This window comes from Scyliorhinus torazame, chromosome 17 (assembly GCF_047496885.1).
Source record: "Scyliorhinus torazame isolate Kashiwa2021f chromosome 17, sScyTor2.1, whole genome shotgun sequence".
Classification (NCBI taxonomy): Eukaryota; Metazoa; Chordata; class Chondrichthyes; order Carcharhiniformes; family Scyliorhinidae; genus Scyliorhinus; species Scyliorhinus torazame.
In genome coordinates, this window is record NC_092723.1 from 29,347,473 (window position 1) to 29,369,784 (window position 22,312).

At 45.8% G+C, this 22,312-nt stretch overlaps 1 protein-coding gene across 1 annotated transcript in view; it reads left to right on the top strand.

The window, feature by feature from the left end:
- LOC140393808 (sushi, von Willebrand factor type A, EGF and pentraxin domain-containing protein 1-like) overlaps positions 1–22,312 on the top strand; it is a 145,950-nt gene that overhangs the window by 21,159 nt on the left and 102,479 nt on the right. The window contains exons 11-19 of the mRNA XM_072480270.1: positions 166–262; positions 618–691; positions 6,291–6,387; positions 7,297–7,370; positions 12,259–12,355; positions 12,939–13,012; positions 15,723–15,819; positions 16,337–16,410; positions 21,806–21,902. Of these exons, the coding sequence (XP_072336371.1) occupies positions 166–262; positions 618–691; positions 6,291–6,387; positions 7,297–7,370; positions 12,259–12,355; positions 12,939–13,012; positions 15,723–15,819; positions 16,337–16,410; positions 21,806–21,902 (781 nt within the window). The remainder of the gene's footprint in view (positions 1–165; positions 263–617; positions 692–6,290; positions 6,388–7,296; positions 7,371–12,258; positions 12,356–12,938; positions 13,013–15,722; positions 15,820–16,336; positions 16,411–21,805; positions 21,903–22,312) is intronic.

Sequence of the window (22,312 nt, forward strand, 5' to 3'; positions counted from 1 at the left end):
AAACCAATATGGAGTGCAATTGAAGGCAAAAGGGAGCTGTTGTTGTGACGTATATATGTTGTTGTTATTCATCCTCATGTTAAACACTGTGAATTGCAGTGAGAGAACTATTGGAGAATTTGGGATTTTCTCACGTTTCTATCTCTCCTCATTTTTTTTGTGTAGCAATAACCTGTGGTAACCCTGGAGAGATTCTTAATGGATATTATAAGGCACCAAATAAAACAGTTGGAAACAAAGTTACTTTTTATTGTGACTTCGGGTGAGTATTCAGTATGTAAATTACAGAGTAATTTTAGTGAAGGACTACATTATTTCCATGTTGTCCAACTCTCATTCTTCACATTTTCAATGACAGTTCTCTATCTGAGCTTTAATTGAGCTTGATCCCTTCATTGTTCTGCTAACTTTAGTTTCTCAAAGGGATAGGGATAACTTAAGTAACTGGACAAGATTTGGCAGATGGAGTGAAATTTGGGAGAATGATTGATTTTTGATTGACTGTTTTGTTTCACGATATATTTTTGATTGTTTGATAGATTTTTCCTTTATGTGTCTTAGAATCCAAACGGTGACTTATCTCATAAATTTTCAGTGCCTTGTTTTTCTTTTTCTAGACACAAAATGCTGGGTAGAGACTATCGGGAATGTACAGCTGAGGGTTGGGATGGCAAAGTTCCATCCTGCAAACGTAAGTTAGATTTCTCGCTTTTGTAAAGTACTGGACTTACCTTCCTTTCTAAACGATGGTGCTCTTTTCAGTGTATTGTCCTGGAGTTTTGATTCACATCCAAGTTTTCTTCTCTGCATTTTGACATCCTCTAGTTTGGAGATCTGTCTTCATTGAATGACAGTACGAAGTCTTACAACACCAGGTTAAAGTCCAACAGGTTTGTTTCGATGTCACTAGCTTCCGGAGCGCTGCTCTTTCCTCAGGTGAATCACCTGATTCACTGTGCTCACCCCAGTCCAACGCCGGCATCTCCACTTCATTGAATGAGGGAGCAAACAGTCATTCAATGCTTTAATTCAGCATTGCATAGTAACGGAAAATAATTTATGAGATGAGAAATGGTCATTCAACAAATCTCTCCTGTTTGTTAAAGAAGACTTCAATCTTCTGCCCAACTACAAGTGTTAGTGTTGAAGCGAAGAGTTGAGTTTTGATGGGTGATTGACAGTTTAGAAGGTTCTAACTTTAGTGTATTTTGAGCTGACAGGAAATTGTAGTTTTGGCCCTGGGAAATCGAGGAAGTGAAAATGACAGGAAAAGGAAAAATACAAGTGATATTAATGATCCATAATTAAATCTTGCTCATTCTCCCTTCCCTTCCTCTTGTTGGAAAGCAGCATATAATCAAACAAAATCAGCATGGATTTGCGAAAGGGAAGCATGCCTGACAAATCTACTCGAATTCTTTGAAGGTGTAACTAGTAGAGTTGACCAGGGAGAACTGATGGATGTGGTTTATTTAGGCTTTCGACAAGGGCTCACATATCATGTTGCTATGTAAAGTTAAAGCATATGGGGTTGCGGGTCGTGTCTTGAGATGAAGAGAAAGCTGGTTAGCAGACAGGAAACAAAAAGTTAGAATAAATGTGTATTTTTCTGATTGGAAGGCAGTGACTGGTGGGATACCGCAAGGATCTGTTCTCGGATCCACACTATCACATTAGATATTAATGATTTGGACGAGGGAGCTTATCTCCAAATTTGCAGATGATTCAAAGTTGGGTGGGAGGGTGAGCTGTAAGGAGGATGCAGAGTTGCTTCAGCGGGATTTGGACAGGCTGAGTGAGTGGGCATGCATGGCAGATGCAGAATAATGTGGATAAATGTGAGGTTATCCGTTTCAGTAACAAAAATAGGAAGGCAGATTGTTATTTGAATGGGTGTAAATTGTGAGAGGTGGATACTCAGCGACACCTTGGTGCCCATGTGCGTCAGTCACTGAAATTAAACGTGCAGGTACAGCAGGTAGTAAAGAAGGTAAACGGTGTTGGACTTCATAGCAAGAGGATTTGAGTATAAGAATAGGGATGTATTACTGCAATTGTATAGGGCATCGGTGAGGCCAGACCTGGAGCATTATGTGCAATTTTGGTGTCCTTATCTGAAGAACGATGAACTTGTTATGGAGGAATTGCAGTGAAGGTTTACCAGACTGATTCCTGGGATGGCAGGACTGTCATATGAGAAAAGACTAAATTGATTAGGATTATATTCATTGGAGTTTAGAAGAGTGAGAGAGGATCGTATATAAACTTACAGGATTAGACAGGGTAGATTCAGAAAGAATGTTCCCGATGGTGGGGGAGCCCAGGATTAGGGGTCATAGTTTGAGGACGAGGGGTAAACCTTTTCGGACTGAGATGAGGAGAAACTTCTTCACCCAGAGAGTGGTGAATCTGTGGAATTCACGACCACAAAAAGTAGTTGAGGCCAAAGCATTGTGTAATCTCAAGAAGCAATTAGATATAGCTTTTAGGGCGTAAGGGATCAAGGGATATAGGGGGAAGGCGGGATCAGGGTATTGAACTTGATGATAAGCCACGATCATAATGAATGATGGATCGAGTGGGCGGAAGGGCCAAATTGCCTCCCCTTTTCCTATTTTCTATGTATGTTTCTTGCATTCTCATTTTATGCTCCAACATGGTCAGCACATGTTACATTATTTTGCTGAACAAGCTGCAGTGATATTAATAGATATAGATGAGGTGCTGAAAACATGGTGAAAGATTTTATTGTGTGTGGTGCTGAGGTAGAGCAGATAATGCTTTGGAAGCAGAAATAAGTTATCTTTGTGATGTATATGAGACTTGCAATCACTCCCTCATGTCTGTATTCCAGCTCCTTCCTCTTCATAGTCCAATGCACAGTCTACAACAGTGTTTTCCAAACTTTTTTTCCCGGGACCCACATTTGCCAATCTGCCGACCTTTGCGACCTATGCTGACCGACCTTTGCGGCACACGTCATATTCGCTTACCTTTAATGTGAAAGGGGAGCCTGCTTGGTCCTCACAATCTCACTCTAATCAGGTTCAAAGGAGGAGAGGGCTAGGCGCTTTTCAGGTTCCGTTTCTCTGTGCTGTCTTCATTTTTTACGAAAATCCTCGCACATGTAGGTTGTCGTGAAGGGCAATAGCAACAAAATACTTGTTTTACTCAACAGTGGATACTTCTGGGGGATGCTACACCAGAATACTGATGGACTCATGGGCTTTTTCCGTGTTTTTAATGTACTGTCACAGGTCAGATACAGTAGCGCAGTCTATTCATTTGGAGTCAGCTGTAAGTTAATAACTGACTCTGGGGTCTCAGCCGCAAAAGGTGTTTTTCACCCACTATTTCTCTTCCAGAATATGAAACTTCTCCTCTCATTTGCCAGTATGGCCCTGCATATAACACACATGGGCTTTGCATCCTTATTTGTATTGGTACAATTGACAAAACTACGGGAGGGATTCTCTGGTTTCCCAACCCGATGTTTCTCGGCAGTGCAGTTTGCTGGCGGCAGGATTCTATCTACCCAACATTTGTCAATTGGGTTTCCCATTGTAACCACCCCATGCTGTTGGTAAACACGCAGATCGTACCACAAGAAATAATCTTTATCCTGCTTTGTTCCCGAGTTAAGTTTCTTCTTTGTAGGTTGCTAATCAAAGGCCCTGGAGCTCTGTACAGAGCTGGCACTAGCACTGTTCTGTCTTGCCCTAGACTCTCCTGCGCAGCTCTCTCCAGCAGATTCTGTTGTGAGATCCTGTCCAATAGGTAAACTTCCCATTTGAGTCTCTGGCCATCTCCTACTATTAAGAAAACCATTCATCTTCACAGTTCACTTGCCCTGCTTGCCAACAGCTGGAAAATGGAAGCACCTCTGCTCCGTGATTTGGCACTAAAAGTACCTACCTTGAGGGTGCCAGATGCCATGCGTGCATGCAGGGCTTGCGACCTGTTCTCTGCTGCCGTTCTGGCTGGAAAACTCCACAGTCTCATTTATATTCATTTGAAAGGAGGCAGCAGCCGCCATTCTCAATTTAAAAGCCAGTAGCGGCCATTGGGTGCTTCTCCTGTGATTGGCACCACCGCGGGAATAGTGTGACCGATCGCTGCACAACCCTTCCAACGCCCGCCCGCGACCCACATGCAAGTCACGACCCACACTTTGCGGTCTACAGACTGCCACATATGGGTTGGGTGGTGGTTGGAAGGTCGAGTGACCGAATTATTGGGAGGTTTGTGCGCTCTCCATGCCTGACACCTCGACCCAGCCTCTGTGTGTTCCAGACAAAGTCAATCAATGTCTTCAGAGCATCCCCAAATGAACCTTCCTCATTTTGGTTGGTCACAAACCACAGAGTCCCATAAATTAACAAATGTGTTTGACTTCTTACCTTACAAATGTGAGGTAATGCATTTTGGAAGGGCTAATGCAGGTAGGGAATATACAGTGAATGGTAGAACCCTCAAGAGTATTGAAAGTCAAAGAGATCTAGGAGTACAGGTCCACAGGTCATTGAAAGGGGCAACACAGGTGGAGAAGGTAGTCAAGAAGGCATACGGCATGCTTGCCTTCATTGGACGGGGCATTGAGTATAAGAATTGGCAAGTCATGTTGCAGCTGTATAGAACCTTAGTTAGGCCACACTTGGAGTATAGTGTTCAATTCTGGTCGCCACACTACCAGAAGGATGTGGAGGCTTTAGAGAGGGTGCAGAAGAGATTTACCAGAATGTTGCCTGGTATGGAGGGCATAAGCTATGAGGAGCGATTGAATAAACTCGGTTTGTTCTCTCTGGAACGAAGGAGGTTGAGGGGCGACCTGATAGAGGTCTACAAAATTATGAGGGGCATAGACAGAGTGGATAGTCAGAGGCTTTTCCCCAGGGTAGAGGGGTCAATTACTAGGGGGCATAGGTTTAAGGTGAGAGGGGCAAGGTTTAGAGTAGATGTACGAGGCAAGTTTTTTACGCAGAGGGTAGTGGGTGCCTGGAACTCGCTACCGGAGGAGGTAGTGGAAGCAGGGACGATAGGGACATTTAAGGGGCATCTTGACAAATATATGAATAGGATGGGAATAGAAGGATACGGACCCAGGAAGTGTAGAAGATTGTAGTTTAGTCGGGCAGTATGGTCGGCGCGGGCTTGGAGGGCCGAAGGGCCTGTTCCTGTGCTGTACATTTCTTTGTTCTTTGTTCTTTGTTCTTCAGTGATGTTTAGAAGCTATCCCTAAAGTGTTTTTGTAGTCTTCCTGAATGTCTCCTGCCACAACAGTGTTCAGAGTAGAGTAGTTGCTTCAAGAGTCTGGTATAAGGCACACATGTCCTGTCCAGAGGAGTTGGTTTTGTGTGATTAGCACCTCAGTGCTGGGAAAGTACTAACTTTCTCGCAATAGAGGACTACATTCCATTATCCATTTTGAAAATTAGTTTCAATGTTAGTGCAAATTGATATTCTCTGCCGTTCTGCAGTAGTTATTATTATCTTCATGTTAAAGATGGGGGGCGAGATTCTCCGACCCCCCGCTGGGTCGGAGAATCGCCGGGGGCTGGCGTGAATCCCGCCCCCGCCGGTTGTCGAATATTCCGGCACCGGAGATTCGGCGGGGGCGGGAATCGCGCCGGTTGGCGGGCCCTCCCCCCGGCGATTCTCCGGCCCGAATGGGCCGAAGTCCCGCTGCTAGAATGCCTGTCCCGCCGGCGTGGATTAAACCACCTCTCTTACCGGCAGGACAAGGCGGCGCGGGCGGGCTCCGGGGTCCTGGGGGGGGGCGCGGGGCGATCTGGCCCCGCGGGGGCCCCCACGGTGGCCTGGCCCACGATCGGGGCCCACCGATCCGCGGGCGGGCCTGTGACGTGGGGGCACTCTTTTCCTTCCGCCTTTGCCACGGTCTCCACCATGGCGGAGGCGGAAGAGACCCCCTCCACTGCGCATGCGCGGGGATGCCGTGAGCGGGCGATGACGCACCCGCGCATGCGCCGCCGGCAAAGTTATTTCCGCACCAGCTGGCGGGGCACCAAAGGCCTTTCCCGCCAGCTGGCGGGACGGAAATCAGTCCAGCACAGGCCTAGCCCCTCAAGGTTAGGGCTCGGCCGCTCAAGATGAGGAGGATTCCGCACCTTTGGGGCGGTGCAATGCCGGACTGATTCGCGACGTTTTTGGCGCCGGTCGGCGGACATCGCGCCGATTGCGGAGAATTTCGCCCCAGAATTGGAATGGGACAACTGTTGGAGACTTTGGTGCTTTTAACATTTCTACCTTTTCTGATTTTATTTTCTATGTAGCATTAAACTGTGGTGATCCTGGGGAGATTCTGAATGGATATAATATCGCACCAATTAAGACGTTTGGAAATAAAGTTATCTTTTATTGTGATATTGGGTGAGGATTCACAATGTAAAGTACTGAACAATTTTGATGAAAGACTTTGCTACTTTAATGTTAATCACAAGACAATTTGAGGTTGTCCTCTCTTGTTCTTCACATTTCTGATCACAGCTCTCAATATGAGTTCTGAGTGAGGGTTCCAATTTAGTGTTGAACTGGCAATTTAAAAAAAAAGTCTTTATATTGATCACGGTCAGGTATGGTAGTGCTGGTTTTAGGGAATGTAAAAGGAAAGATGGAAATGTTACATGTGCCACTGACACCTTGACCCATGTACAAAGATCAACATTGGATAACTTAATCTGCTACTTTTTAAAAATACTTAAGTTACATTGTAATTTAGCTGCAAGGGGAGCTGGAGACGACAATCCTCCTCCTGTAAGGCACGGCAGCACAGTGGCTAGCACTGTTGCTTCACAGCGTCCGGGACCCGGCTTGGGTCACTGTCTGTGTGGAGTCTGCACGTTCTCCCGTGTCTGCGTGGGTTTTCTCGGGGTGCTCCGGTTTCTCCCAGAAGTCCCAAAAGACGTGCGTCTTAGGTGAATTGGACATTTTGAATTCTCCGTGTACCCAAACAGGCGCCAGAGTGTGGCGACGAGGGGATTTTCACAGTAACCTCATTGCAGTGATAATGTTAGCCTACTTGTGACACTAATAAAGATTATTTGATTATTACATATATTTTGTATTAGTCTGACCAGCACCGTACTTTTTAACCAGCCATAAGTTTCTATTAGCTTCCAGCTCATTTTTCTGCTATCCTAGTCCCACCCTTGATGTTACTTAACATTGTTTGTTGTGAGTTGACAAAATAATTTTTCTATTGACCATTATTTCTCACCTGTAAACTACACCAGTTTCCCAATTAACTTTCCTATATGTGGCTTGCTTTCCTTTGTCTAGATACAAAATGGTGGGTAGAGATTATCTGCAATGTACAGCTGAGGGATGGGATGATGAAGTTCCATCCTGTGAACGTAAGTTATCTTCCCCTGTTTTGTGAACTGACTGCCTTGCTTGTCTGTACCAAACGTTTGGGCCACATTCAATGAATTCCCACGCAGTGTTGGTTCACATCCAAGTTTTCTTTCCTACAATATTTTGAGATCCTCAAGCATGGACATTTGTTTTTTTTTGGAATGGACCAAAATTGTCTGATTGCTTTGATTTGACATTATAGGTGTGTTTCAGTGACCATGTTGCACCCAGCGCAGATCAGGGCACGGTGGTTGAATAGCGGGAGAGGGCAAAACCGAGATTTGCGCCGGGCGTGAACCATTTTTCGATTCCCCCTGCCTGCTCTCAATGGCAGTTCCGGATCATTCCCACAAATGGTGAGAATATCATTAACCCTTATTTGCATTTATTTCAATCTCATTAATGAGATTGAAGTTGAATGCAGCGGCTTCCCGGGAATTACTCGACTCCCCAGCGGGAAGTCACGTGGGTGTCATTTCGGACTCCTTTTTAAAAATGGGAACCTGCGCTGAGGGGAAGTGAGGAGGTGAATAGCACTTTCTATTTCTGGCATAAGCTCAAGAGCACTGGAGCTGCTGGCCCAGTGTGGCGGGCGGTGTTGGAGATCCTTCAGTGTTGTTGGACTTTGTCAGGGGGCTGAAGCATTCCAGGTCGGGGTTGGCCCGGGCTGGTGGGGCTCCTGGGCCAAGGTGGTGTGTTGTGAGGGCTTTGTGTCTGTGAAGCCTTCAAGCCATCTTTAAACATTGTGGAGACCCATAACAGGGGTAACCACAGCTCAGCTGCAGCCTGTCTATCCTACCAAACTCTCCCAGAACAGAGCCCTGCTGCAACTTTGATCTGGAAATTTGATTTCACTCCCTTTCAACTATAAGACCATAAGACATAGGAGCAGAATTAGGCCACTCGGCCCATCGAGTCTGCTCCTCCATTCAATCATGGCTGATATTTTTCTCATCCGCATTCTCCTTCCTTCTCCCCATAACTCCTGATCCTCTTATTAATCAGGAACCTATCTATCTCTGTCTTAAAGACACTCAATGACTTTACCTCCACCGCCTTCTGCGGCAATGAGTTCCACAGACTCACCACCCTTTGGCTGAAGAAATTCCTCCTCATCTCTGTTTTAAAGGATCGTCCCTTTAGTCTGCTTCTAGTTTTTCCTACATCCATTCTATTCAGGCCTCGCAGTGTTCTGTAAGTTTCAATAAGATCCCCCCTCAGCCTTCTAAACTCCAAGTACAGACCCAGAGTCCTCAACCGTTCCTCATACGACAAGCTCTTCATTCCAGGGATCATTCTTGTGAACCTTGTCTGGACCCTTTTCAAGGCCAGCATATCATTCCTTAGACATCGGGCCCAAACCTGCTCATAATACTCCAAATGGGGTCTGACCAGAGCCTTATGCAGCCTCAGAAATACATCCCTGGTCTTGTATTCCAGCCCTCTCAACATGAATGCTAACATTGCATTTGCCTTCCTAACTGCCGACTGAACCTGCACGTTAACCTTAAGAGAATCGTGAACAAGGACTCCTAAGTCCCTTTGTGCTTCTGATTTCCTAAGCATTTAGAAAAAAGTATATGCCTCCATTTCTCCTTCCAAAGTGCATAACCTCACACTTTTCCACATTGTATTTCATCCGCCACTTCATTTCCCACTCTCCTAGCCTGTCCAAATCCTTCTGCAGCCCCCTGCTTTCTCAATACTACCTGGCCCTCTACAGATCTTTGTATCATCTGAGTTATTTCAAATGAGGAATTAACCTTCATGCTCCTCAACTCTCAAGTGCTTCCTCAAGGGCTCAGAGCATGATTATAGTACTGTCTGAACAATGTGCCTGAACTCTAGGAGCATCAGGAACATAGAGGCAGCTGTCGACAACCAAACACTAAAGAGCAAGGTCACTGCTCTTTGCAGTACACTGGAGACCCTCCCACGACCAAAGGGTAAGTGAGTGGATGAGCGGAGGGCAGCTGAGCATCACCTCCCTAATGTTCCCACCAGAGATCTGGGGTCTAGTATCTAGGGACTCCTGATGTGGCCAGGGTTGAGTGTGCAGAACAAGGTTTTCCAGCACAACTGGCTCACTGGATGGCACTCTGAGAGAAGAAGGAACATTCATGGTAAGGAGGCTTGGGGGATTGGAGGCTCCGGGAGGGAAGTCCCAATTAATTGTTGGCCTCTCTCCTTCTCCAGTTTCTTCCAGTTGTAATTATGTTTGCTGATGTCGATCCCCCAGAGGCTGCCCTCATGTTGCTTGAGGAAGCCGACGCGGGCAGATGTCATAGAAGGCAGCAGCCTTTCCTATTTATTGTGGGCTATCTTCTCCTCGAGGGACAAAGGGCATTGTGAGCCTCATGCTTGATGAGTCAGGGGGCTCTATAACAGGTGACATTTGTGAGCACTGTTCCTGGACATAAAGGGGTTGTGCTGGTGGTTGCCAAAGGGTTCTGAGGAACAAGCACAAAGATCGGATGTGGGGGGGATGCAAGATGTCAACCAGTCAATTGGGGGAGAGGAGGGTTTTTTTGGGAATTTAAGTGGCGGCAGGCGGAACTGATGCCAGGAGAGAGATGGTAACTTACCCTTGCAGTCTGTTGGAGGTTGTTGGTCATCTTCCGACATTGGACACCGGTCCTCCTGGTCATGCTGCCCGCACTGACAGTCGCTGCCACTGCCTCCCAGGCGGCATTGCTGACCCTGCTGCTGGTTCTCCGACCACTTAAGGGGATCAGGGTTCCCCCATCTGTCATCGACAGCGATGAGAAGCCTTGAGAGGTTGGCATCCCCAAAGCAAGGAGCAGGTCTGAGCGCTGTCATGCTTATGTGTTGACTGGGAGTGAGTGGTGAGGGAGAGTTTAAAAGCATCTCCCCCTTGTTAGCAACGAGCAGCTGAGGCATGAGTCGGGCAAATCTGACGATGAGACAGCGAGTAATGTTGAGAATCTAGTGAGGGCTTATTTTTGGCACTAATTGTCATTAAATATGTGCCACGATATCGTCAACGCAGCCGTCGCGAAACTCCCCGTCAAACAAACCTGAAACCAGATTTAACTTTGGCCCATTGAATCGCATCCTATATATTTAAACAATCTAATGTGCAAAATCAGAAATGACCATTCATCAAATCAACCCTACTCCTTACAGAAGAATTTAATTTTATGTCCTGGTGCAAATATTGGAGGGAAGAGCTGTGTTTTGGTCGATGCTGGAACATCGAGAAGGGTGCTAATTTTAGTGGAGTTTAAAGCTGACAGTAAGTCATAGTTTGGGCGCTGGAACATCGAGGACATTAATGATCCATATTTAAATCAGGTTCATGCTCCCTTCTGTTCCTCTTCCATTTTTGTTCTAATTTTCAACTAGACCTGTGCCTGGCCTTACTGATTTAGAAATGTTAATGAAGCCCAAAGGAAACTGTTGCATTAATTTGTTCCTCAAGCTTGTGTGAAAGTTCATGAGGTGACAAAAACTTGGTGGAAGATTTACATGGGATTGGTGCTGAGGTAGAGCAGAGAATGCTGTGGAAGTCAAAATGGCCATGTCTTCACTTTTGAGTTCCAACGCCCTGAAAGTAACAGACATCATTCCATTAACCGTGTTGATTACGTTTTGGACCTTATGCACTATTTTTCACGATCTTATGTAAGGTAAAGTAAAGTCACCATAGACACAGATGACCATAGGCTGCTTTCCCCTTTGAGGGGGAGAACTGACCGGTGGTGATTTAGCCTGAGGATCACCACACCTCAGGCGAGGGGCAAGGTTGAGAAGGCGGGGACTTCTTGAATAACCTTAGCCGGTACGGGAATTGAACCCGCGCTGCTGGTCTCGCTCTGCATCATGAACCAACTGTCTAGCCAACTGAGTGTACATGGATATCTAAATAACTTTGCTTATTCATGGCTCCTACTCTCCCACTATTCTGAAAGTAGATGAATGCCTAACACTGGTGGGGATTCAATGGAGTCTGCCAGAGGGGACATGATGGGACGGTTGGGGATGGAAGAGTGAAGGCCAGGTCGGTGAAACTATCCCCAATTCAGAGGTGGGGCCAAAGTCAGGAATCCTGCCTGTCGCTGGTGTGGTGTCTATTGAGCTGATTCATGAGCCACCTGGGAGTGATTATCCCTGAAACCACCAGAATTCAGAAGTGGCTCAGCGATTTAAGGGAGCCGTATGGTTCTTCTGTGCCTCACAATGATCACCCAGCATTGTGATCTGGATTTTGGGATTTCCTGCTGTCTTGGAGTGAGGTCTCTTGTTGTCAGGCACTCAGTGCCTGATTGAGGGGTGTAGCATCATCAGGAAGGGGTGGGAATGCTACACAAATCCAACGCCTTGCTCTTGCCACTGACCTCCGGCAATATCACCAATGATCTGTGTTCAGAGGTCCCACAGAAAACCTGGGGCGAGTGCATTACCAGCAGTGCTTCTGATGGTGTTGCTGGCAATAAAGAGCTGCCGGCATCCGATTGACTCAGAGCTGCTAGGGCAGGATTCCATACACTCTTGTAGGGGCAGCCCAACACTGGCCAAACTTGCACCCGGCCTCCCCACAGATGTCCCCACCAGTTCTCCAACATGTGTAGAAATCCCATTGTTCGCATTAAACCCCAACTATTTTGTTCTGGGTTGCTGGTGACGATTGATGTTGTTCAAGAGGGACTACTCGCTGTGAGGTATTGTGGATTGAGAGAAAACCCTGCATTAGAATGACATAATTCTGAAAAAATGAATTCCAAATGTAAGGTAGCCTGATATTCTGGGCAATCGTGTTGTATCATTTCATATTTGTGATAAATATTTATGATTGGCAATGAAAATCTGTTGGGGATTTTGGATTTTGTCCCATTTATACCTTGTTGCATTTTATTTTCTCTACAGCAATAACCTGTGGTAACCCTGGGGCAATCGCAAATGGATATTATAAGGCACCTAATTGGACAGTTGGGAATAATGTCACTTTTTATTGTGACATTGGGTGAGTAGTCAGTCTGTAAATCATTGAAAATTTTAATGAGAGGCTGTATATTTTATTGTAATTACGATCATTTCAGCCGACCGCACTCAGTCATCACAATGTGAGCTCTGAGTGAGGCTTCAATTTGAGTGTCCAACTGGAGATTTAAAACAAAATCTTTATACTGATCAAGGTGAGGGATGTTAGTGCTAAAATGGGAATATTAATGCAAAGATAGAAATGTTAAACGTGTCATTGACAGTGTTGCTAGATCAACACTGGACTTCCATTTCTGCTGGTTCATTAAAATGTGTGATTTATATTAAAAGTAATTTGGAAAGGGAACTTTATGCATTAATTCTCCACATGTGCGCTGTACTTTATATGAGGTCTGTTCTAAATATATATTTTAAAGCAGCAATACAACAGGATTTGATTCCTATTTCATTTTCTGCTAACGTTCCATGTTTGTTATTTTTAACTGTTGATCGTTCAATAGATTTTTCCTTGATGATTCTTAGAATTCTGCCTGCTCAGGAAACTGTAATGCTTTCCCAATCAACCTAATGACTCGGATAACAGGTAACTTGATTTATTTTTCTAGATACAACATTGTGGGCAGGGATTATCGGCAATGTGCAGCTGAGGGTTGGGATGGTGAGGTTCCATCCTGTGAACGTAAGTTTATGTTTCTGTTTTGTAAAGTGACTAACGTGCTTTTAATTAGTGACAAATTATTGGTCTATTTTCAATGAATTATTATGAAATGTTGATCGACATACAAACATGTTACCTGTTGGAAACCTTTATGTTTTTTTCTATAAATTTAGAGTACCCAATTATTTTTTTCCAATTAAGGGGCAATTTAGCGTGGCCCTTCACATCTTTGGGTTGTGGGGGCGAAACCCACGCAAACACGAGTAGAAGGTGCAAGCACCATATGGACACAGAGACGGGATGGAACCTGGGACTTCGGCGATGTGAGGCAGCAGTGCTAACCACTGCGCCACCGTGCTGCCCCATTCGAAATTTTTAACACTATGGCCGAGATTTAATCGCCTTGGGTGCCGACTTGGTGACGCGACGAGGCCGTTGAATCTCGCGAGAGGCCTCAAAATGCCACTCGAGATTTAACAAGATCTTACGAGACATGACTAGGCTCATTTAAATATGTCCGCGCCGTATTCACTTGACGACCGGGAACGAACGGGCTCACCTGTGAGACCTTGCCAGGGCGCCGTTTAGCACTGGTTTCTACAAACGTGGACTAGGTGTAACGGCACCTGAGGGGGTATCCCAGGCTATTAGAGACCCCTGGGTGTTCGGGCTCTGGGCAGGGTAGTACCCTAGCACTCCTGCCACCTGGGCACCTTGGCACTGCCACCCAGGCACCCTGGCAGTGCCGCCATGGTGCCAAGGTGCCCAGGTGCCAGGTTTCCCATGCCAGGGATCGGGCCCAGCATGGCCAATCCACCTAACCTGCATATCTTTGGACTGTGGGAGGAAACCGGAGCACCCGGAGGAAACCCACGCACACACGGGGAGGATGTGCAGACTCCGCACAGACAGTGGCCCAAGCTGGAATCGAACCTGGGACCCTGGAGCTGTGAAGCAATTGTGCTATCCACAATGCTACCGTGCTGCCCTCTAAAGGGATTCCACTAAAGGTACCCAAAACGGGATTCTATTTTTGTCCCGTTGAATCACACCCTATATGTTAGTTTAAAATATGGAAAGACATTGTATAATCTTGACACATGAGTGCCGACCTGGGTTTTATTTTTAAAGAAGAGTCACAAGTTCACCTTAGGATTGGAACAAGCCCAACTTTTTATAATAAACCACCTGACCAGCATGATCCTTGAGGCTGAATGAGCAGTGTGTTTGTTTTGATTGATGGGTAAAAAATTGTCCAACGGTTGATGACTTACTGGAAATCACACAACAGAGGCGAGCTTTAAGGTTTGGAGATATTTTGAATTCTGTGTGTTTTGTGAACAAGCTGAGAAGGAAGTCTGCCCCAAATCGTTCTCTCCCTGCCTTGCCTGAAATTCCGTGTGTGGTTTTCGACCTGCAACCAGAGAATTGTCATCAGTGCATAACTCGTCTTGATTTGGAAACCTGAAAAGCTGAGACAAGAAGATTTGATCCAGCTCTATATTCTCCTCACTGCCTAAGCTCCACTGGTGAGAACATTCACACATCTACCATCACCAGTGGCCCGTCTTCACACGACGGAGCTCCAGATCAGCAGTGTCAAAAACCTGAAAGCTTTTTCCTTGATGGTATAAAGCCTATCGTCCAAGCCCCATCTCTGTAGCGAGACAAATTATTTGTCCTTTCTTTGTGTGTGTGTCTGTATGGATGCTTGCTGGGATATTCTCAAAAAGTAATACATATTTATACTCCCAGAGTACAAGTGTTTGTGTACCTGGTTAGATCTCGTGAGGCCTAACGGCCGTCGGGAATCCTGAGGCCTCTCCCGGGATCTTCTGGTCGCCTCTCACCAGGTTCCGGTGGGACATGGCCGGTAGATTGCGCCCATTGTTTTCAAGACAGAATTAGATATAGTTCTTGGGGCTAAAGAGATCAAAGGATATGGTAGAAAGCGGGCACAGCTTAATGAGTTGGACAATCAGCCATGATCATAATGAATAGTGGAGCAGACTCAAAGGCTCAAAGGATCTCCTCCTGCTTCTTTTTTCTGTTTCTATGACTATGCTCTGAAAACAGAAAAATGTTATCTTTAAGATAGAAAGGTCTTTGAAGTCACTTCTTCATATTTGAACTTCAACTCCCTTAAAATGATGGATTAAATTTAATTAACCACCTTGATTAAATTTTGCACTCGTACATGAATATCTAAATAACTTTGCGCCTCCATGGCTTCTAGTCCCATTTAGTAAGTAGATGGAAACCTAACATTATGATTTTTGTTGGCTGGTAAAGATTGATGCAGGTCAGTGCATTGTGTTGTTGGCTGGTGTCATGTATTGCAGATTGAGAGAATCCCAGGAATCAAACCCCCACCCCCACCAGCATGCGGTGGTTATCTCACGGCAGAGGCAGCCAAATCACCATTGACCACCGGTGGGATCTTCTGGTCTCGTCGAAGCCAATGACCATTTACTTTACTTTCTGGCCGTGTCAGCAGGTCACCTGCTACAGGTAGAACTGGAGGATCCCATCAACAGGAAGGGCTGGAAAATCTTGCCCAAACACTCGCATCATGTTGCCATCATTTTGATGAATGTGTTCTGAACATAGGTTAACTTGATGTTGTGGACAATTTGGTTGTAGCTCTTTATGTTCATGTTAAATATTGCAACGATAAAACTGTTCGAGATATTCTGATTATCCTATCTTCCACAATTTATTTTCTGTGTAGCGATGAACTGTGATAACCCAGGGGAGATTCTGAATGGGTATGTTACCGCACCAAATCAGACAGTTGGAAATACAGTCACTTTTTATTGTGACATTGGGTGAGTATTCAATATTGAAATTACTAAATTATTTTGGTAAAGGACTATAAAATGTTAATGTGATTAAGATGATTTCAGATAGCCATCTCTCGTGCTTCACATTGTCACTATATATGAGGTGTTATTGAGGCTTCAATTTAGTGTTGAAGTGACAATTATTTTAAAAAATTCATTCTGATCAAGACAAGGAATGTTAGTGCTTTGGTTGAATATTAACACGAAGATAGAAATGCTGAGTATGTTAATGTTCCCTGACCTGTCATCTAAGATTAACACTGATCGTTTGATTGCTGGTTCTGCAAAATCCTTAATTTATGTTTCAAATCGACAGCGTTTTTTGTGATGCCTTCCTTATTCTGCTAACCTAATCCTATCTTTTCTATTTATTAAACTTTATTGCCGTTTCAATAGATTTATTTTCTACAGGTGTTTAGAATTCTAACCTGGTCACCACACTAACACTTTCCCACTGAACTTTCAGGTGACTAACACAGGTGACTTATTTTGCTTTACCTAGATACAAAATGGTGGGTCGAGATTATCGGCAATGTACAGCTGAGGGATGGGATGGTGAGGTTCCATCCTGTGAACGTAAGTTATGTTTCCCTGCTTTGTGAACTGACTGACTTGCTTGTCTGTACCAAACATTTGAGCCACATTCAAGGGATTCTCATGTTGTGTTGGTTTGCATTTAAAGTTTCCTTCCTGCAACCTTCCAGAATTTTGACATCCTCATGTGCGGATCTTTGGTTTTTTTGGAATGGGCCAGAAAAAATACACTGCTTTAATTCAACCTTCTGTCACAATAGAAATTCCTGCGCTGAGGAGATCCAGTGAGCGGAGCTTCTCCGTGCAGAAATTGGGACTAAGTACGACCTCGGCAGTGCGTTCCCCATGGAGGCCCCAGATTGCAACAAAGTGCTAGTAGATAGCATGGTGTTTCTCGGTGCTGCGAGTCCCAGGCAACACCCGGCTAATATGCTCGACACGGGACTCTTTCGCAATTTGGTTAGATCGCACCCAATGTCCTGGAATTAGAACATAGAACATTACAGCGCAGTACAGGCCCTTCGGCCCTCGATGTTGCGCCAACCTGTGAAACCACTCTAAAGCCCATCTACACTTCCATATGTCTATCCAATGACCAATAGAATGCCCTTAGTGTTGGCGAGTCCACTACTGTTGCAGGCAGGGCATTCCACGCCCTTACTACTCTCTGAGTAAAGAACCTACCTCTGACATCTGTCTTATATCTATCTCCCCTCAATTTAAAGCTATGTCCCCTCGTGCTAGACATCACCATCCGAGGAAAAAGGCTCTCACTGTCCACCCTATCCAATCCTCTGATCATCTTGTATGCCTCAATTAAGTCACCTCTTAACCTTCTTCTCTCTAACGAAAACACCCTCAAGTCCCTCAGCCTTCCCTCATAAGATCTTCCCTCCATACCAGGCAACATTCTGCTAAATCTCCTCTGCACCTTTTCCAATGCTTCCACATCCTTCCTATAATGCGGCAACCAGAATTGCACGCAATACTCCAAATGCGACCGCACCAGAGTTTTGTACAGCTGCAACATGACCTCATGGTTTCGAAACTCAATCCCTCTACCAATAAAAGCTAACGCATCGTACGCCTTCTTAACAACCCTCTCAACCTGGGTGGCAACTTTCATTGGAAATACTAATTTCTTCCCTTTTCAGTCCCTACACAATAACACTATGGGGAAGCATTTCATTAGACATTTTGGACCTTGTGCATTATTTTTCAGTATTTATAGACGCCTGAATAACTTTGCTCCTCCATGACCCTGACTCTCCCACAATACAGAATGTAGGTAGATTTGGACAGCTGGAATTTAATGCAGTTTGCTGGAGTGGCATGATGTTGGGGAGCGATTGGGAAAAGGAGAATGGGGCAGGAAGGCCAGAGTCTAGAAAACTATCCCAAATTAAGCAGGGGGCTGGAAGGGCCTGATGTGGTAATCCCACATTCTGGTGTTGTATGTTTATTGGGCTCATTACTGTGAATAATTATCCCTGAACCAACCAGAAGTTAGAGGTGGCTGAGGGATTTAAGGGGAATCACATGATTCTCCTGTGTCCAACAAATATTGTTGGGTTTTCCTGCTGCCCCGTATTGGGGTCTCTTTTTATCAGTCCCTAATCCAGGGACGTAGTATGGTTGGGGGCGGGGGAGGTCGCAGGGAGAGAAAATATGTTGGCCAAATAATTTCTAAATCTAATGTTACATTTCATTAATTATTTTATTCTCCAAATGTCAGTAAAACTATGCTTTTTAACTGAAAAATATCAGTGCCGGTAGGTATGATGGGGGCGATTGCGAGCCCGCACTCTCCGTCTGTGAAAAACTTAGTGCAGGTTCAAAATCTGGAGAGAATCAAAAAACGTGATTCTCTCCGGCGAGATTGGGTTTGGGGATTTTTCCTTTCCGTCTCCGGTGGAGTAGTGCGAATCACACCACGGCAGCCAGGGAACCTCCTGTCATTAGCGAGCACATTTCCCCCCCTCAGGGAATACTCAGTCGGCATCCGCGTACCGTCATTTACAACAGGTTTGACCAGACATGAGGCAGTCGAGGGGATCCCTCCGGGAGTGCAAAGATAGGTATAGCCCCCTGGGGTTTAGAGGGAAATGCCAAGGGTAGACCTTAATGGGAGCCCCATGGAGGGAGTGCGTCTATGTGTGGTGGGGGGGAGGGGGGGGAGAGAGAGGGCGGACATTGAGGTGGGGGTGGGGGATGTCACCGGTGAATGTTGGTGGGGGGGGGGCATAGATTTGCCAGCGATGAATGCCGGGAGATTGGAGAGGGCTCCCAAGGCCTCCTTGATGTTGGTTGAGGGCCGTTGGACTGCAGCGCTGATTGGAACCGGTTCCTAACACTAAGAGGCCCCTCCCCGCTTATGTGATGGCGTAAACTCCACCCACTTACCTTTTTTTGACAAAGAGGCTGAAAACGCAGTGAGAAATTCCGCCAATTCGCACCAGATTTCTCAACGGACCTGTCATTTTGCCATTTTTTGGTAAGATTCCGCCCTCTATTTCAAACAATGTGGTTTTTTAAAACATCTAGGATTTCATTAATTTTTTAAATTTAATCCGATTGAAACATGAATTACAGAAGTCTTTGCATATTTCTGATGGGATGGGGCACTGCTTTTCTTGATTTATATTTATAACCTAGACATGGGTATACAGGGGCACAATTAAAAATTGATGATGATGCTATACCTTAAAGTGTTGTGAACTGTGAGGAGGATAGTGACAGACTTCAAGAGGATATCGACAGGCCTGTACCAGACATTCCCCCTCCTACCAGCCCGACCCGATTATCCATTCCCACCTACCCGACCTGACCTCCAACCTGCAACCCCCCCAACCTGACTCCCCAATCTGACCTACTTAACTGATGCCCAACCCTCCCCAAGTCCATACCCGACCCCCTGATGTCCGACACACCCCAACCCACCAATATGCAACCCCGGAAACCCCCAACTGCCCCCTGATGTCTGACCTCCACAATCTCCCGTGGATGTTTGCCTCCTCCCCGCCCAATGTCCGACCCCTCCACTCCAAATACCCGTCCACTTACCTTAGACATTACCTTGTCTCTGGCCTGTTGGTTCCAATGGGACCTTTAAATTTGCCTGCTGTACGGCAGCTAGTGCCGTATAAATGGAAGTGTGTCATCCTTCGTTCTGATTCTTTTAGACTTTGATTCTGGGCCTCAGTCATTCCTGCACTGCCTGGATCTCATTTGACCTGAGTCAGGAAGGTTAGGTGAGACAGGCACAGTAAGAAATTTGGCAAAAATAATGGCAATCTGATGCTGATTAGGCCATGACCTCCTTATTGTGGCAATGTGCTGAATGCCTTCCATCTATGCTGCATTCCAATACAGATACATTCAAGGAAGTTGATAAGCACAAGAGTGAGAAAGAAGCTGCAAGTTATCCTGATAGTGTGGTGAGGATGGGTGGGAGGAGGCTTGTGAGGAGCATAAGCACAAACATAGGTCAAATGGCCTGTTTCTGTGCTGTAAATACCATGGGCTGGATTCGCCGAAATCACGTTTGGCGTGGGGGCGGAGAATCAACTTTCACGTCGAAATCGGGCCCGCTGCCGGCCAGGCGATTCTCTGGGACCCGAGAATCGGTGTTTTCGCGAATTACTCCTCGCGGCTGGGGTGCCATTGCCAGAAGCCTGCCCAGCGATTCTCCGCTCCTGGCCGGCCAAGTTCCCGACGGCGTGGAACTAACATGTTATGACTGGTCGGGACTCTTGCGTGGCGGCTGCGGACTCAGTCCACGGCTGCCCTGGTGGGGGGCGGGGCTATCGGGCGCCGGGGCGGGGGGGGGGGCGGGTCCTATGGGCGACTGGGGAACAGTTCGGATGCAAGGGCGCGCGGCCGATCGGGGGGCCAACACCTTGCAGCTACCTCTGCAGTCCGAGTCCGCCATGACGCTCGGCACGGCCGCTGGAGGCCGCCACCGTGCTCATGCGCGGACTCAAAACCGGAAGTGCGGGGGTCCGTATCCGCAGCTAAAGCTGCGTGAATCACCCTGGGTCCCTTCTAGCCCCCTGCAGGTAAGTGAATCGGCTCAAACATTCTTCAGGAATCTTTGGAGTGAAATGCCAGCGCTTTTACGCCGGAGTGACAACAGAGCCCCATTTTGGGAGAATCCAGCCCCATATAAAGTTGCCAGCAGGGAATACAAACAGATTACTGCACCTCTCTTCAAGCCGCCATAGCTAAGGAATTGTGAATCGTTGTCTCTCCCAAGCCCCTCCCTCCAAGCCCCTCTCTCCCTACCCCCAAATTCTCTCTCTTTCCCCCCACCTCCTCAAACCCTCTATGTAATCTCCAGTCACTAATTTACTCAAACGCCAGTGGGCCTCATGCTTTGGACCCTGAAATACCTTTAATATTTATCTTCCCGCTCTTTATTTCTCATCCAGTAATAAGATGGTTTCTCACTGATTTGCTGCTGATAAACTCACGAGTCATTGAACCCGGGTAGCTCTACCACATTTTTCAAATATCAGTCACTGAATGTCCTGGGTTGGTGAGCCGTACTGGGTTTACAAATCTGCTTGAAATCAAAGCTGCTGGGGTAGCACTCCAGTGCACTCCAGCAGCACTACAGCACTGATCTCAGTCCATGACTAGCAGCAGCAACTACTCTTGGTGGCTTTGCTAGAAATGGAGAACTGTTGGCGTCTGAATGACCAGCAGCTGATGCAGGCAAGATTTCCAGCTACCTGGTGTCTTGAGGTATGATAGGCGCAATGCTAGCCAGTTACATCTAGCTGAGTACACTAAAATCACACTGCTCCTTCCTCATGGAAGTGATGTTGGGCTCCCATCAGTTCTCCATCTTGTGGGCAATCTCCATTGATGCCACTAAATTCCAGCTATTATGTTTTGGATTTCTAGTGAAGGTTGATGCTGTTCAATACAGAGACTAGTTGCTGTGAACTACTGTGACTATAACTCTAAAAAATGAATTCCAAATTTAAAGTAATCTTATATTCTGGACAATTGTGTAGTAGCATTTCATATTTGTGTTAAATATCTGGGAATGGCAATAAAACAATTGTTGGGGATTTGGGGGTTTTGTACCATTTTGGGGGCATGGTAACATAGTGGTTAGCACTGTCACTTCACAGCCCCAGGGTCCCAGGTTCGATTCCTGGCTAGGGTCACTGTCTGTGCGGAATCTGCACGTTCTCCCCGTGTCTGCGTGGGTTTTCTCCGGATGCTCTGGTTTCCTCTCACAAGTCCTAAAAGACATGCTTATCAGATGAATTGGACATTCTGAATTCTCCCTCTGTGTACCCAAACAGGCGCCGGAATGTGGTGACCAGAGGCTTTTCACAGTAACTTCATTGCAGTGTTAATGTAAGTCTACTTGTGACAATAAAGATGATTATTATTATTAATAATAATTTTATTTTCTGGATAGCAATAACCTGTGGTAACCCTGGGGCCGTCGCAAATGGATATTATAAGGCACCAAATTGGACGATCGGAAATAAAGTTACTTTTTATTGTGACGTTGGGTGAGTAGTCAGTATGCAAGTCACTGAATAATCTTGGTGAAGGAACATATTATTTTATTGCTGTGATTAAGATAAGTTCAGATGGCCACACTCAATTATCACAACATGTGGACTCTTGAGGGATGATTCTATTTTAGTGTTCAGCTGCAATTTAAAACAAAATGTGTACACTGATCAAGGTGAGGGTAAGATAGAAATGTTAAATATGTTGTCAATAACAAGGTCCATTTGCTGGATCAACACTGGACATCCATGCCTGCTAGTTCTTTAAGAGTCTATTAAGAATCAGCTCAAAAGTGAACTCTACACACCAATTCTCTGCCTGTGCTCTGTACTTTATCTGGGGTCTAATCTGTGCTTTTATTTGAAAGCAGCAATAAAACATTATTTGTTTCCTATTTCATTGTTAT